At 40.0% G+C, this 17,092-nt stretch overlaps 6 protein-coding genes across 6 annotated transcripts; 1 reads left to right on the top strand and 5 right to left on the bottom strand.

Annotated features, from left to right (window-relative positions):
• Positions 1–278: 278 nt before the first annotated feature.
• Positions 279–3,719, top strand: SLA1 (cytoskeletal protein-binding protein SLA1; the record flags this gene model as incomplete). Its single annotated transcript, XM_003647846.1, has 1 exon — positions 279–3,719. One exon carries the CDS (start codon positions 279–281, stop codon positions 3,717–3,719), a length of 3,441 nt encoding a protein of 1,146 aa, XP_003647894.1.
• Positions 3,720–4,004: 285 nt separating this feature from the next.
• On the bottom strand, positions 4,005–6,347 carry LEU1 (3-isopropylmalate dehydratase LEU1; the record flags this gene model as incomplete). The annotated part of the gene is made up of 1 exon (XM_003647845.1): positions 4,005–6,347. The coding sequence occupies one exon, from the start codon at positions 6,345–6,347 to the stop codon at positions 4,005–4,007; it is 2,343 nt and encodes a 780-aa protein (XP_003647893.1).
• A 315-nt stretch (positions 6,348–6,662) lies between these two features.
• On the bottom strand, positions 6,663–9,152 carry HIR1 (Hir1p; the record flags this gene model as incomplete). The annotated part of the gene is made up of 1 exon (XM_003647844.1): positions 6,663–9,152. The coding sequence occupies one exon, from the start codon at positions 9,150–9,152 to the stop codon at positions 6,663–6,665; it is 2,490 nt and encodes an 829-aa protein (XP_003647892.1).
• A 404-nt stretch (positions 9,153–9,556) lies between these two features.
• Positions 9,557–11,023, bottom strand: ARO8 (bifunctional 2-aminoadipate transaminase/aromatic-amino-acid:2-oxoglutarate transaminase; the record flags this gene model as incomplete). The annotated part of the gene is made up of 1 exon (XM_003647843.1): positions 9,557–11,023. The coding sequence occupies one exon, from the start codon at positions 11,021–11,023 to the stop codon at positions 9,557–9,559; it is 1,467 nt and encodes a 488-aa protein (XP_003647891.1).
• A 447-nt stretch (positions 11,024–11,470) lies between these two features.
• On the bottom strand, positions 11,471–14,705 carry KAP122 (Kap122p; the record flags this gene model as incomplete). Its single annotated transcript, XM_003647842.1, has 2 exons — positions 11,471–14,608; positions 14,682–14,705. 2 exons carry the CDS (start codon positions 14,703–14,705, stop codon positions 11,471–11,473), a joined length of 3,162 nt encoding a protein of 1,053 aa, XP_003647890.1.
• A 304-nt stretch (positions 14,706–15,009) lies between these two features.
• Positions 15,010–16,689, bottom strand: ATE1 (arginyltransferase; the record flags this gene model as incomplete). Its single annotated transcript, XM_003647841.1, has 1 exon — positions 15,010–16,689. The coding sequence occupies one exon, from the start codon at positions 16,687–16,689 to the stop codon at positions 15,010–15,012; it is 1,680 nt and encodes a 559-aa protein (XP_003647889.1).
• Between the last annotated feature and the right edge of the window lie 403 nt (positions 16,690–17,092).

The raw sequence follows: 17,092 nt of genomic DNA, 5'->3' as shown, positions 1-17,092 counted from the left end.
GCAGAATGCGATTTTTAAGCTTCCAAGATTACCATATTGGATTATTTTAGGAACCAGAAAGCATATATCACGTGAGACATAATCACGTGACTATGTTTATCATGTAAATTAGAGTCACATGATACGAAATTGTTGTTGAAGGTAGGACTTTGACGGTTTCGCCAGACCCCTTTTCAAAGTGTGTTCTTTTTAATATTTATTGTCTTATGAACAACAATGCAACGAGTGGTTTTGTTGAACTTCAGAAGTGCTGAGATTGATCTGCAATAGGTTGGAATATGACAGTTTTTCTTGGAGTTTACAAGGCGATTTATTCGTATGAACCTCAAACAGATGAAGAGTTACGTATCGAGGAAGATGATTTACTGTACGTGTTAGAAAAATCTGAGGTTGATGACTGGTGGACGGTTAAGAAGAGGGAAATTGGGACGGATACGGAGGAGCTGGTGGGGTTAGTCCCTAATAATTACATTGAGGAGGCTGATGTGCTTTATCAGGTTCATGCTATTTATGATTATAAGCAGGTACAGAATCCAGATGAGGAGTTGTCGTTTCAGGAAGGTGATGTGTTTGATATTTTTGATGACAGGGATGCTGATTGGTTTCTTGTACGTGCTGTGAAGGATAAAAAGGTGGGGTTTATTCCGGGGAATTATGTAGAGACCATTGAGGAAGGAGGACGTGGGGGCAATGTATCAAATGTTGATATGACAGAAGCTCCTAGGAAAGGGCCTTCTGCTGCTGCTAGTTCTATGCAACCTCCAAATAATGGTCGTGCAAATGTACCCGAATCTGTGGGCTATATAAAACCCACAATTCCAACTACTCAAGTTTCACATGTTAATTCCAATACTAGTGAGATATACGATGATCGTCCGTTGCCGAAGCTACCCACCCACGCGGAGGCTGAGTCAGAGTCAGAGGGGGAACAGCCGCCTGCAAAGCCAGTAAGACCGGAGGATAGGGCCAACAACGCTTCTAGAAAGGAACGTACAATGACGGAATATAGAGTCTCTTCCGGAAATTATAGTATTAACTCACGGAGTTGGGATGTTCACGAACTTAATGGTCGTAAGAAGACAAAAGCCAGATTAACCGTTCGAAATAACTTGGTTATCTTCGTTGCCGCAGATGATGAGCCAAAGAGTTGGCCTATACAAAATCTATTGAGCTGCGCCAATGAGAAGAAGCACATGTTTTTGGAATTTAAGGACCCTTATGCTAATATTGAGATTCATACCGGTTCATCTGATCTGGCAGATGAGATAAAAGTAGTTTTTGGAGAACTAAAGGGCGCTGTTAATGACAAAGCATTACGTGAGATTGAAGCTGCCGCTCATCCCTCTCCAAAAAAAGTCGGTTTAGTTAAATTTGATTTTGATGGGGTAGCTGAGGATGAATTATCTGTCAAGGCAGGTTCCCTAGTCCTAATTTTAAATGATGAGAAATCTCTTGATTGGTGGATGTGTGAGCTTGTTTCAACTGGGAAGAAAGGTGTTGTCCCAGCCAAGTTTATCGAGGTTCAAAAGGATCCCAAAAAAGGTTCGACTTCTTTGAATATCAATAAACAATCTTCAGGAAGAACAAGAGAGCTTGGAGATTGGAAAAATGATGCAGAACAGGATAGTACTCGCAAGCAAAGTGTATCGAAGAAAGGTGATAAGAAGCCAGGGACCAAAAAGAAGCGCTTCCCAGATCCGAATAATACTCGTATCTGGGTAGACAAGAGTAATACATTTAAGGTGGAGGCTGAGTATCTTGGGTATGTGGATGGGAAAGTACATTTGCATAAGGTCAACGGTGTTAAAATCGCTGTGGCGGTAGAAAAGCTATCAGTAGAAGATCTTCAGTATTTGGAAAAACTGAATAGTATTTCTTTAGATCAGTATAAGCCACGGGGAGCAGGTAAAACCCAAAGTGGTTCTTCCAGAGGCCAAGAAGAGGATGTAAGAAGACTACAGAGGCAGCAAGATGATGCTGAACGTGATAGAGAAGGAAGAGAACAGGACAGGCGTCTGAGAGAACGCGAATTAAATGAACTGAGGAAAGCTAGAGATCTACTGGATCAGGAGAGGGAGAAATTGAAGGCAATGACAGGTGGCACTTCAGGGCCACTAAGGTCTAAAAACCCTAAAAGCGAAGATGAATATGATTGGTTTGAATTTTTCTTAAATTGTGGCGTTGACGTAAATAACTGCCAAAGATACACTTTGACCTTCGAGAACCAACAAATATCCGAGCAAATTTTGCCTGATATTCAACCACAAACCTTGAGAGCGCTCGAATTACGCGAGGGTGATGTAATCAGGGTTATGAAATATTTAAACCAAAAATATGGCAGGAAGTCTCAAAGTAGTTCAAATAACCCTTCCGGGGAAGCTGACCAAAGTGGCTTATCCGACCAGTTATTACCACTTAATAATGTTTCTAAGGATGATGTTGCTTGGACTGTTAAACCTGCAGCAAAGTCGGAAACGTTGCTACCTCAGACGAAGAAGGAATTTTCTGGGTCACTACAGGACTTATTGGATCTAAAGCCTCTGGAACCAAAAAAGAAGGACGAAATTCCACAACCAAATCTACAGGATTTGGAGCATATAAAGACCGGGTCTTCGACCAAATTGTCTACACAGAAGACTGGCTCCTTTGCTGCACCTTTAGATCCTTTTAAGACTGGTGGTCATAATTTGATGCCAAATATTACTGGGGGTCTAGTTTTGTTGCCGGTAGCAACTGGAAGTATGATTCCAGTGCAAGATACAGGTGGTTTGATTCCATTACAGAGGACAGGGGGTATTGCTATGCCTGAAACAACTTTTGGCACCCAAATTACAGGAGGTATTTTACCCGTCCAAAAAACTGCCAATGGTTTACTTCCTGCTCCCATTGGTGCCTCAACTCTAATGTCAAAAACAACTTTCGGAACCGGTCCAATGTTGCAGACTGTGACGGGGGGGATGATGCCACTTCAACATGCTGGTGGGATGATGTCATCTACTTCAATGATACCACAAACTACATTTGGAACAGCCCCAATGAATCAAACCACATTTGGAACAGCCCCAATGAATCAAACGACGACTGGTGGAATATTGCCATTCCAGAGGACAGGTGGTGGCTTACCCGTTACTTCCACTGTCGTTCAACAAACAACAGTAAGCACAGGTCCTATCTCCCAAGCTTTTACTGGCGGTATGATGCCAGTTCAGAGAACTATGGGTGGTTTCCCATCTGCATCCATAATTCCACAAACGACTTTTGGAACTGGACCAATCATGCAACAAGCTGGCGGAATTATGCCACTTCAGAGAACTGGTGGTCCGTTATTAGGTACATCCATAATTCCACAAACCACATTTTCCAATGTTCCTCTCGGCCAAACCATCACTGGTGGTGCTATGGCATTACAAAACACTGGTGGTGCCTTAATGAATATGCCCCAGTCTTTTGGACAACAACAACAAATGGCTCTTCTACAGCAGAACCGTATATTTGAAATGAATATGCAAAGAACGGGGGATGTTAACTCATTCCCACAAACTTCATTTGGTGTTGGCGGGATGAATCAGATCACTAACGATATGCAAGGAATGAATCTCAACCAACAACAACCTCTGCAAAACCAGCCTACTGGTTTTGGGTTTGGTAACGCTCCTCCACCTCAACAGAGACAAGCTAATTTGTATAACGCATCCGCAGCGAATCCTTTTGGTTTTTAAAATCTCATGATATAAGTATTTAATTAAAACGATAAATCTCCAGTAACTAGGGCATAATAAATTTATTGCAATATAACAAATTTTACAATTATTCTCATAGTAAAATAAATATATTGACATAGGAAATGACTGAGTAAATAAATAAATAAATAAATAAATAAATAAATAAATAAATAAATAAATAAATAAATAATAAACAGATAATATATAGGTGATAAATAGATAATAAATAGATAATACATAGATAATAAATAGATAAATTAAATAAATGGACTCATATTGAAGTTACCATTCCTGGGTTTTAAGACCGAAGATGCTTTTCTTGGTGCCTTTTATTGGCTGAATTAGTTTGGATCCACCTTCAAGGAAAGAGAATATATCTCTTCTCATTTCCTCATACTTTTCAATAAATTCTTCTTTCTGTAAAGTTATGCCAATATCATCTAAACCATTAACCAAGCAGTCCTTCCTAAAGGGCTCAACATCAAAATAATCAACTAAAACCTCATCTGAGGGACCTAGTATTTGTTGTCCTGGCAAATCAACAGTAATGGTTTTACCTTCAACAGCTAGCGGATACAATTTATTCAAAATGATCTCTTGGGGTAGCCTAATTGGTAATAATCCGTTCTTAAAGGAGTTATTGTAAAAAATATCACCGAAGGATGGTGCGATAATTGACATTATGCCAAAATCCTTCAAAGCCCAAGGAGCATGCTCTCTAGAAGATCCACAACCGAAATTGGGACCTGTAACAACTAAAATTTTTGCCTGAGTGTAGGGTTCAACATTTAGAACAAAATCTGTTTTGGTAATATTACCATTTTGATCCTTGGAATGTCTCCAATCGTAAAACAAACCAGATTTCAATCCCGTTCTTTTGATAGTCTTCAAAAACTGCTTGGGAATAATGGCATCGGTATCAATATTTGATTTATCTAAATAGGCAACAATACCACTCAATTTCAAAAATGGCTGAATTGCTGCTGCACCTCCAGAGGGCTTGGATTTTTTATTGGAATTTCCGTTAGAATACGAGCTATCCTTTAGATTTTCGAAGGAATGCTGTTCTTGAGAAGAGTTATCACTGCTCAAAGGTTTTTTCTCGTCATCGTAGACAGCTTCGTATAATGAACTATCTTGAATATCCTGCTCAACAGATACTTTTGGAACATCGCTGTTCTTATACTTAAATTCCCTAATATCCACAAAATGACCGGCTATACCAGCTGCCGCAGCCATAGCAGGGGACATTAGATGAGTACGTGAGAGAGCACCCTGGCGTCCCTCAAAATTTCTATTAGAAGTAGAAGCGCAACGCTCTTCTGGCTCTAAAATATCAGGATTCATACCTAAGCACATGGAACAACCTGCTTCTCTCCATTCAAAACCTGCTTCCTCAAATACCTTATCTAGACCTTCGATTTCAGCTTGCTGCTTCACTAAACCAGATCCTGGAACCACCATGGCCCTTTTAACGGTGGGTGCCCTTTTGTATCCTTTAACTACGGCAGCAGCAGCACGCAAATCTTCAATTCTCGCATTAGTACATGAGCCAATAAACACTTTGTCGATTGTAATATCTTTTAAAGGCGTATTTGGTTCCAAGCCCATATACTTCAAAGCACTTTCTATTGACAGCTTCTTAATTGGATCAGTCACATTAGTAGGGTCTGGAACACATCCAGTTATTGGAAGCGCATCCTGGGGTGATGTTCCCCATGTAATCGTGGGGATAACATCAGATGCTTTAATAGTGATATCATAGTCAAACTTAGCACCTTCGTCAGTATATAACGTCTTCCAATATGCCACAGCTTTATCCCACTGAGCTCCCTTTGGTGCCAGTGGTCTCCCCTTTACGTAATTTAAGGTAATTTCATCTGGCTTGATAATACCTGCTCTGGCACCTGCTTCAATAGCCATGTTACACATAGACATACGAGCTTCCATTGATAGTTCTTCTACGGCCGGACCAGCGAATTCAATAACACTACCAGTACCACCAGCCGTACCTATTATACTAATAATATGAAGGATAAGATCCTTAGAAGTTATTCCATTCTGCAACTTTCCCTCAACGTATATTCTCATATTCTTCGACTTCGTTTGGATAACAGTCTGAGTAGCTAAAACGTGCTCCACCTCAGAGGTACCTATCCCAAACGCCAAAGCTCCAAAAGCACCATGAGTCGAAGTGTGGGAATCTCCACAAACAACAGTTGTCCCAGGTAATGTAAACCCTTGCTCCGGTCCAATAATATGCACGATTCCCTGCCGTTCGTCACTCATCCCAAAGAAAGCCACATCAAAATCCTTCACATTCTGCTCCAACGTCTGAACTTGCAAACGGGAATCTGCTTCCTTGATAAATGTCCCAGTATTCTTGAAATTCTTTCTAGATTCCGTGGGAATATTATGGTCCACTGTAGCAAGCGTACAATCCGGTCTCCTAACCTTCCTACCTGCATTTTGCAACCCTTCAAAAGCTTGCGGAGAAGTAACCTCATGTACCAAATGCCTATCAATGTATATCAAATAAGAACCAGACTCATCCTTGTAAACAACATGAGCATCAAAAACTTTATCATACAAGGTCTTAGGACCTTCAAACGAACTATAGGACATCTTTCGATTTAAGTACCAGCAATCTTATCTTATCAATACCCAGGAAAACACCTGCAAGGAAAACAACCTTCTTAAATTTAATACATATATATATGTATAAAGAACCTCACACAACAGCTGGAAACTAAATTCGAAAATATCCTATACAAACTATATCTATATATACATCCTGTGATTATCTATCTACGTTGACATATGTATACTGATGACTAAACCGGATTTATTTGCGTCTAACATTGAAATTTCAGCTACGGGAAATAAGACCTTTCAAGCAGAACCAAAAGCCGGTACCGGTAGCATTTGTTAAGCGGTCTCTCAATCTGGGCTCAACCGTTTGTAATGATTATTGCAATCCGTCCAGCAGCCCAACGTGTTGTCCCATGCATAGGATGAGCCATCGGTTAACTCTACCGTCAGGTTATATGAGTCAGGTTCCATGCGAAAGTCTAGAATTCTTCTTGTAACTCGTACTTTGTTATTTTGAGGAACATCTTGCATGAGTACAGGTATTGCAGATATTTCTTTATAGACGAGCTTCATGGCATCTAAATCCCATGCGTAGAAAAGACAGGATTCTGTCAAGGCAATCAAATACTGTTTCCAGGATAGCAGTTTGATTATCTTATGGCCTATAGTAATTTTTGGTATTTTAGATTGGCCGTGTTCTCTGTAAAAGTAGATGGAGCCACTCGCAGTAGCCAATGCCCAGCATTGGCAAAATTTTGAGCCTACGCAGGATACTACTACTTCAGGAATGAATGCTTCCAATGTTCTTTGGCCGTTGTAGTATCCTAATATTTTTGTGGGGTTATCGAATAAAGCTTCTCTATCAAACTGTATGGCTCTTTCCACACCATTCCGGATTTCCAGGATGTGTAGATCGTCTATATCGCCGTATTCACATATGACAACGTCAGCATCTGGCAGTACGCCTGGGTAATCCAAATATCTAACATTCGGCTCCTCTTTCCAAATTTTTTCAATGGTTGTTTTGCTATTTAATGTCATTTTGTGATCATTCTTGGATTCATCCACTTCATTAATGATATCTCCATCGTCGTCCGCTACCCCTCCTCCTGTCCCTCCTCCTTCTTCTTCAACGTAAAACCTTTCAACTTCTCTATCCTTGACGCCCATAATCAAGGTGTGTATACCCAGTCTTGGCAAAGGCAACGAGGGTTTTGATATTTTGCCAGTTAAAGTGTGTTCAGATTCCTTGAGAGGTTTTTTTTTACCGAAATCAGGGTCTATATCTGTTCTAGCTTCAAAAGTAACCTTTGTAGGGGAATACCCCGTTGAGATAAGAGTCGGGGCGACTCTTTTCTTGCCATTTTGAAATACGATTTTGTTCAAGGAATCATGTTTTTTTCTTACTGTGAGAGTATTGATTTGTTTTACCTCTACCTTTGCGGGATCTTTCTTGGGTTCTTTTCGTCTGGCCGTCAAAACATTAGGTTGTTGTACGGTGCCTATTCTGCTCTCCAATAAAGCAGTCGATGCTATCCTAGGCTTTTTTGTCTTTCTTGCTTCATCTTCCAACATTAACTGCTTTACACTTTCAGGGAACACAAGTGAATCTTTATCTACACCATAACGATGCAATTGTTCAACGTTCTGCTCGATGGGAATTGCTTTGCCTAACTCATCCTTCTCGAAAACTATAACTATTATTTGACTGTCTAAAGAAGTCACGAACAGTGCTTCGCCATCATAAGTCCATGACATATCAGTAATTGATTTAGTAGTGATATCGTATGCAACAAAAACGGGCCTTGCTCTGCTTGTGTTCCATACCACCACTGTTTTATCTTGCCCCGCTGTAGCAACCACGGAATCTACTCTATCATCGCCATTCTTTTGTTTGTCCTGTCTGGCTTCAGTTACATTACTCCCCTCCTTCTGTTCGTCATCTTCAGGAGAAAGCTCGTCATCTTCATGTTCAAATAATCTAGGATTGAAACACGCAACTTCTGTGGGTTGATCATGACCCACCAAACTTACTGAGGTATCCCAATTCCCTCTGCTAATAATTGCAACCGTGGAAACGGGGCCATTGGTACCATTTGGAACTGCAAGATGCTGTCCATCCGGCGACCATGTAAGGCGCCTGAAATATGTTGTCAATGGAGAGCCTTGGAATGGCTCAGTGATTATGTGTTCAATCGTAAAACTCAGATCAGCGCCCTTATGATACCTAAATATTTTCACAGTCCTATCATCCGATGCAGTGGCAAAATATTTGTTCGCAGGATCAAACACAACACCCTTGACATGCGACTGATGCACATCAAACCGCTTAATTTTTTCGAAAGTAGATCCATTCCAAACAATAATAGACCTATCCAACCCAACTGTGACCAATATACTAGAATCTGGAGCCCAGCATATATCTTGAATATCATTGTCATGTGCAACCAATCTCTTTCTCACATTCCAATGCTCTAAATCCGTTTCCGTCCCAAACACTGGTTGGACTGGTCCCTTTTCCTTCTCCCATATTAGTAGAATTTTATCATCAGATCCAGAAGCTAAATACTTGCCATTGGGAGAAAACTTCAAAGCAGTAACAGATCCTGTATGCCTACTCATACTTGAAAGCGGTTTCTTTAATTGAGCATCGATTTCTGGCCAAGAAACTTTTGGCTTGGCAAATTGCAATATGTTCAGAACGGACCATATTCTGATCTTACCATCTAATCCCCCAGTAGCAACTCTCTGTCCATCAACACTTACATCAACTGTGTATATTTCATATGTTCTATGACCTTCCTGATGAGTTAACCAAGGTAATTTCAGCACCTTCATGGCTATCTAAGTTTGAGAACACCGCTTTGTCGATGGATATAGTGTCTAGAGGATGAGAAGTTACTCTGTAATTTCTCTACAATCAGCACTTTTAAACGTTAGTTGTGATATAAAGAAATTTGCTTAAATCAAAGTTTAAAATATTTAAAATATACATTCCACTGACACCGTGGTGTCAGTTTATAGTTAAAACACCAGTAAAGCATTATATAGTTTCTTTTAGATTTAAACTAAAGATTTGCAAGGATTATATTTGATTTGGTTATCGTAATTTTTATGAATAAAAAAAAATTGGAAAAAGATAGCACTTTGCATCCATTTCTCTTAATGGACTACGATATAATGGAGTAGCTGTTCTTCTGTCATCATTTATTGGTAGTTATGCCCAGTAAATGTCCATTTTCTTACAATGCAAATTCCTTTCTAAGAGTGCTACCTAGTAATTTGATACCGTTTTCCATATTCAGTAAATCCACGGCTGCAAAAGTGCCTCTGAAGGAAATTGTAGTATTCTTATTGGAGCTCGGATTCACTTTAAACCAAGATCCGCAAGCTAGAAGCACACCATTTTTTACCAACTTCCCATATATATGGGCTTCAACCTTTTGGGGATCTTTCCCAAAACTAGATTCAAAGTCTGGGTGACGACTAGCGTCAAATGAAACCATAAAGAACATACCGGCTAATGGGGGGATTAATCGGACAAAGTCCAAGGGTAAGTATTCAAGACAACAGTCTAAGCAATGGTTTCTCTTTATTGTATATTGATATCTTAGGGTAATTAACCATGCTATATAACCCTCTTGGCCCCAGCGGTTCAAAATTCCACAGAAAATTGCCTGCACAAATCCACACGAAGCTTGAATTGAAACCTCTTGCAAATTCCAGTACTGGTCGAGCAAAGGTTTCGGAGCTACTATCCATCCTATACGGCACCCTGGAGCTATAGTCTTAGAAGTAGACTCTAGTCTCAAAACTCTACCTTCAACATCCCACTCCAAGAAGGACCTCGTCAAGGATTTTGCAAATTCCTCATGGTGATCCATCCAGTAGTTCGTGGATTCTTCAAGACTGCTAGCAGACCGTTCAGCTTTCGGCTTGTACGGATCCATCTGAAGGAAATAATACGGATCGTCTTCGATAAGCACCATATCGTATTTTTGGATTATATTATAGATCAAAGGTTTTCTTTCGTCTGCCAATGTCACTCCCATCGGATTTTGGCCAGTCGGAATCACATAAAGCAACTTCGGGAGACTACGACCAGGATGCAAATCATCCCAATTCTGTAGTAACCACTCAAGCTTCTCAGGCACAACCCCGTGGCCATCTATTTCAACGCCTACACAATACATGCCCTGTGCCTCTGCAGCCTCCACCGAAGAGGAATAAGTCCACGATTCCAAAAGAACCGAATCCCCGGGATTACAGAAAAGCCTCAAAGATGCATCCCAAGCCTGTGTAGATCCTGCAGTAATTAGAACATCCCAGTCGCTATAGGGTATTTGGTGGAATTTTACTATGTGTTCCTTTAGAAAACTAACTAACTCTCGCTGTCCTCGAGAATTCCCGTACTGTAGAGCTCTGGCAAGAGGTATATCTTTCGGGTTTTCCTGATCCTTGGCTAATTTACACAATTTCCCCGTAACCGACCCTTCGTCACCCTTTGAAGACAGCATCTCAGGAATTTCGATCGACAAAGACTTCAACGGGAACAACTCCGCTGGAGGCATACCAGCTCCCAAAAATATTATTTCTGGATCCTCGAAATAACTCATCGTAGTTTTGATTGGAGATGGCTTCCTCCTCTTAGCCTCATCGCTTAACAAGTGACTAAGGTCCATGGCTGAATTCAGACCCCCCTTTGTCATAATTATACCCGTTTTATTTTATTATACTTCTAACGCCAGTGCGATGATTTTTCAACTTTTTCAGTGCCAGTTCTCCTTTTTTGATCATACGCTGACATCCCGCTTTATATTTATATAACTTTCAACAAAACTGATCTGCGCGATGGGCTGCTTTCAAAACCAGTAACGATGACGGGGATATTTAATGATCATTATCACTCCTTAATTCCAGCTCACAATACTTCGTGCTCCATTTTAAAATTAATCAGAGGTGAATAGGCCTTATGCGTGATGTCAGCGGTGTTGGTGTCGGCGTGTTATCTGAAAGACCGCTTTTTGTGTAAGTTAATACATAAAGTCGGGGATATACAAGCGGGAATGTTGGTAGTAGATTACAAAAGAGCTGCATTGTGCTTAAACAAAGAGATATTTAATGTGATGACGTTATGTGCTAAGCATAGTGGGATGTTAATCCATTCTAGGAAGGTTGTTGCATTGCAACCACCATCCACGGATGGTATCATTAGCGGCGATGGAGCCTCGTGTGAGGAAGAGACTGGCCAGCAATCTAGAATGAGCTGTTGGGTTGTCACATAGGGAAGGCAGAACAGCGGTGAGCCAAGCTTTAGTGTTTAGTGGATGGTTTGCGACTAGAGCGCGGATGATTTCAGCGTAGTAAAAGACTTCGGATCTGTGTGTATGGAGCAGTCCATACATTGTAGTGGCGACAAGCTGATCGCCAATGCTAGTTATTAATTTTGCCGATGCGAGCCCGCCGTCACGGGATTGCTGTTTTAGTTTGACGGTTTTGGTCCAAAACTTGGTAACTGCGGAGATTGTGAAGTGTTCCTTGGCTCTTAAATAGCGCAGGAACTGTGGAAGGATGAATGCGTCCCAATATGAAGAATTGACAACAAGAGCAGGCCTCGCGTCCATGGTTTTGTTGATGAAACCTATCATGCTTTCGATTAAGTCTGGATCCGAAGCTATAGCGGTTTCGTAATGCTGAATGAAGAAGTTGGAGAATATATAGTCGAATTGGGCTCGGGTTAAAGTAGCTTTGTAGTGGGTTATCAGCCTCTCGAGAAGGTAGACGAGATAAGGTAGCCCAGTGGATAGATTGCAAGTATTAGCTCTAGCTAGTGCAAAGTTCATAATTTCGCTCATAGAGAATTTAAGGAAATGCGGGTCAGAGTCGTCGATGGAAAGCGTTTTGCCTAAGATAAGACAACCGACTTCTATAAAAGCTGGATCTGTAGGGTATTTTTTACAGCGAGATTCGACGATATTCAAGACCTTGGGTCGTAAATTCAGAGGGTCGGCGTCAAAGTACTGTGTTACAGACGGGTCATCGTACTCCTGAATAAGCCCGGAGCCTAACTCGCTGATAGAGGTTAGAAGAAAGAGATTATTATCTCTGTCACTGTCATGCACAGAAGATCCAATCATAGTCACCATATTATCTATATACTTACCCTGAATCTCTGCACCTTGTTTCGCTGAGGCTTGTATAATGTAGGCTATAGAACGAACAAGTTTTTCTCTAATAAAGTTGCTGGCTGGTGAAGAATGGTACATCATGGCCTGGGTGACTTGAATGAATATTTCTAAGAATGGTAATAGTTGCTCACGGCAGTTTTTACAAAGTATTGTAATGGTCTTGATAAGCAGTATTTCAATTTCCTCTGAACTTGCAGTATCATTGAATTTTCGAGAATTTTCAAGACAATTGAATAACGTTTCAATGACATGACCTAGGTCTTTCTGATCAACATGGAAATACTTAGATGTTACACTAAGCAAATTTGTTGCGGTCCGAACATACTCGAGCTTCAGCTTTTGGGAGGAAATATCAGTTGGAGACTGGATGCATCCAGCTTTTAGCAAGAACAACAAGTTGTGAAAGAAATCAGAATCATATATGACTTTGCAAATGGATGGTGTTTCCGGTAAGTTAATATCAACAATAATATTTTCCAACATGAAAGCCATACATTCGATTTGAAATAAATCCAAAGATCCATCCTGTTGTTTCTGGATAATTCCTAAGATTAGTTGATTTGATAATTTAGAATTCCCTAGTACACACCACAACATTGGCATAAGCACTTCGATAGCCCTTCTAAAGTCATCGAACTCATGGACTTTACTCTCGCCATCTAAATCCGCCTGAAGAAGCTTTTGTTTGTTGATTAAACTTGCTTTTGGTAGATATATCTGTACTACCTGGGAGAATATCTCTATAGCAAGATCATGACTATCAGGAAGTAGGCTTTCCGATGGTAACTGTACGTAAGACTCACATAAATCATACCAAAAATCAACCATTTTAACTGAATAAGACTCTTCCAATACAGGCACCAAAGGGAAATTCGTTAATTGCAGTAAAAATTTAACATATTGTTGCGACTGGTCCGTATTGCTAGCGTGAAGCTGGGTAAATAGTCTATTGCAAATTCCTGACATACAAATCTGCAAGAAATCTACAAAACAGTCTGAAACCTGACGTAAATCGTCAAATAATGCGTTTGTAACTAGTTCATTCATGTAGCTAAGCATCCAATCATGACTACCTAATGAGGTAGTTTTTTTTGCTTGTGAAGATACAACATAAGAAACCCCTAGGAAAATCGATTCAAGCTCCTGTAATATTTCTTGAGTAACAACAGAACTACGGAATGAAAAAACATCACTCAATATTTCCAAAATATCCCGTGAATAAGGGAATTGATTATCCAAATTAGTACACATTAATCGAATTAGGTTCTCAAACGCCTCAGATAGATCCATATTCCCATGTGGAGAATGCTTTTTGGCTTCAGATATATATGAAATCCATTCGCGTACACATTCAAAAAGTTCTGCAGAATACTTATTCGTAGTCGCATCCTGCGGTAACATTTTAGCCTCCAAGTTGTAATTTATTAGTGCCATAGTAGAGACATATATATGGTCATGAACGACTTCATATACGTGGGATAAATAAGTGCCTTTTGATTGGTATTTCAACATATCCCCGACTATAATTCTAGTGAAAGCAAGGATAAATTTATTTAACCACGGATCAGAATCGATAAATCTGATGAGTTCTTGGTACGGTACTTCAGCAGTTATCGCGGATTCAATAACAGATGACACCTCGGAATTCCCGACATACCATCGATTCACATTATGCTGTCCACATAAAGAAAGTAACCTCACTAACGTATTTATTGGATTAGGCCAAGTAGGTATCGCACGAGTAGAATCTTGTAGTCGATTAATATTAGTAAATACCAAAGCCAAATTAGACATCAACTTTCTAATGGTAATATTCAACCCATGGCTGCCTTCAGGATTCGATAGAAATATAACAATTATTCTAGTCAAATGAATTAAATTACCCTGATATAATGTCCATAGCTGTTCTTCAGTAGATGACCTAGTAGTAAGCTGAACTCTATATGTTAACGCACCAAAATATTTCACCTGATCTGAAACATTCTCCAACTTTAACAATTCATCCGCAAGTTGAGCCCCTTCTTCAGACCTCTGAATCTTCTGCAATTTCTGTTGGACACTATGAAGAATTGTACTGGAAGATCCGGAATAAAGCGAATTAATAAGCTAACGATGAGGGGACCTGTTAGTACGAGTCTTTTTAACTAAATAAAAAATCACTACCCGCTGTGCTACATACCCTGACAACCTCCTGAATATCCATGCTTCTACCAGAGGCTATAATCCCTAGGTAATTAATAGGTATCTCTTAATTAGACAATTAAAAACACTCAACCATGTGAGAATCCCCTACAATGAATGGATTAAGGCTTAATCATCGTTACAGCGCTAAAATTTTTTCAGTAATGTAAAATCTCATAAAATACGAATATACTGATTTAATACTAAACCAGTATGACAAGTGCAATAGAACGTTATATAATAATATACTGCATATTAACTTCTAATGCGTAAGTTATTTAGCTCACCAAATATTGCCGGCAAATTTATTGAGATATGATAGATGATCATATAATGATTAACGAACTGGCTGTAGTTTTTAAGCCTATTAGTCTGATTACATTGCAGATGTATCTTTTGGTTTGGGGAGATTCTTGCTGAAAGTGTTTTAGTACCCGGACTTGACCAGCTCTGGTATCATATATCATTAGTTTCCCGTTCAAATGGTTAATATCTCCACTTTTTATAGTTTTTAGGATTTCCCATAGAGGGACCAAACCGGGGACCACGTTCGGTAAATTGTAGATTTCATCTGTAAAACGATCACCCAGGGCGTCCGTCGGGGCTATAAATTTCTGAGAGTATAGGTCATTGATCAGTTGTGGTGTATAGGCAACACCCAGGTCAATGAGTTTGTCAACTGCGTCGTTAGCAGCATGTACAGCTCCGCCTTTCTCTCCGTAGATTCGTTCAACTATATTACGAAGAGGTTTTGAGGTGTCCAAAATATATTTACTATCCAGTGGCAATTCACTCAAGGGTCTAGTTTCATCAGTGTGCTCCTCAAATTCCTCCTCGTCGGAATAATTATTCCCCTCTCTATCATTTTCTAACACAAAGAATTTCCCATTGCTAATGTACTCTTGTAACTGATGTAAGGGGACATATTGATTGTTACAAACGTCCAATATCTCGCCACCGTACTTGGCTTTATATTTCATCTTGGGACAATCCTCGATATAATAACCCAAGTAATAATAATTTCTATTGAGCATTTCAGTAATTGCTATCTCTCTTAGAGCGCTCAATTTCCCAAGTGACCAATGGCTGTAATTCGGATCCCAAATAAAATATACCGATGAGATCCCACTTGGCAAAAAGTCAGAAACCGCTAGGGCAATCAACTTTCCTTCATAGTAGTAGCACTCATGCACAGGGCCGAATCGCTTGAATTTCTGACCCCTTTTCGCATGTCTCCAATTATTCAACTCCTCCCACTCTTCTGAAGTACCTAAAATCACGTCTTCGGGAAACGGAGATGCACATAGAAAGTCTTTAAACTGATGCGGATGAGTGATATGGTCGTTGTGTATCTTCTCCTGGTATTGCACAAATAGTTCGTATTTCTCCTGAGTAAATAAAGCAGGCTCAAATCGAGTGTAGAAGGTATCGCTCGCCAGCTCGCTCTCCACTATATCACTGATAAACTGGTATGCTGTACGTTCTGTCGCCCCACCAACTTCAACCTTAGAACCTAATTGACCTCCCGAACGTCTTGCACCATGCCCTTTACCACCACTAGAGCGAGAGCACCCATCCCCATTGCCCACACTACCTGTGCTATTAGCAGAACCAACCGGCGCTGAATTGGATATCCGTTTCACAAACTTCTTGATACAACTCTTTAGTTCTTTTGAAAGCTTAAGATGAGACGCTGCTGTTCTAATTGTGTACAATCTACAGCAGTTCCTCAACAAATCCGCCTTATAAAGAAAGTTCCCTGACCTCCTAAACCCCATATTACAAAGTTCATCATAAATATTCACCGGAAGCAACTCCACCTGCAAACCGACCGTCACCGTGGTCAGCTCTATATGTGAAATTTGTTCTTTATGTAACTCATACCACGAATCTGTAGGGAAATTATTGTATGCAGGCTTACAACCCCTGCAATACCCACAACGTGGATTAGCAGCTTCTGAAATAAACAACGGCTTCGAAATGATTAATCTATCCCCTAGCTCCATTTAGTGCTGTTTTTTCTGTACCTTTGCTACCTAACCTTGTGAAAAATGGTCAAACCAACCTCTTCAATAACAAGTCTTTCTCCTAATTACACTCCTATTTCCTTAATCCTTCCACAGTCTTCAGATCCCGATGTACAAATTTGCTAAACGTTATTAAAGTCATCTTCAAGCATCCCATTTTTTTTCGTTAAATCTTCTACGTCAGAGCAATGAGGACTTGCTGACAAGAGAGTGCAGCCAAGCGATTGGCTGAGTTCAAGAGAGATCGTATGAGGGCTGTATTATATCTGAGCTATTTTAAAATATGATATTATATATGTAAGTGGTAAAATGTGCTAGTAGGATGTTATTATGACTATATTAATAATATAAGTTTAATAGTGTCGTCGGCGTTGATCATGTG

The sequence above is a fragment of the Eremothecium cymbalariae genome, chromosome 7, assembly GCF_000235365.1.
Source record: "Eremothecium cymbalariae DBVPG#7215 chromosome 7, complete sequence".
Taxonomy (NCBI): Eukaryota; Fungi; Ascomycota; class Saccharomycetes; order Saccharomycetales; family Saccharomycetaceae; genus Eremothecium; species Eremothecium cymbalariae.
Note: the sequence above shows the minus strand (reverse complement) of the source record. Positions and strands in the feature narration are given on the sequence as shown.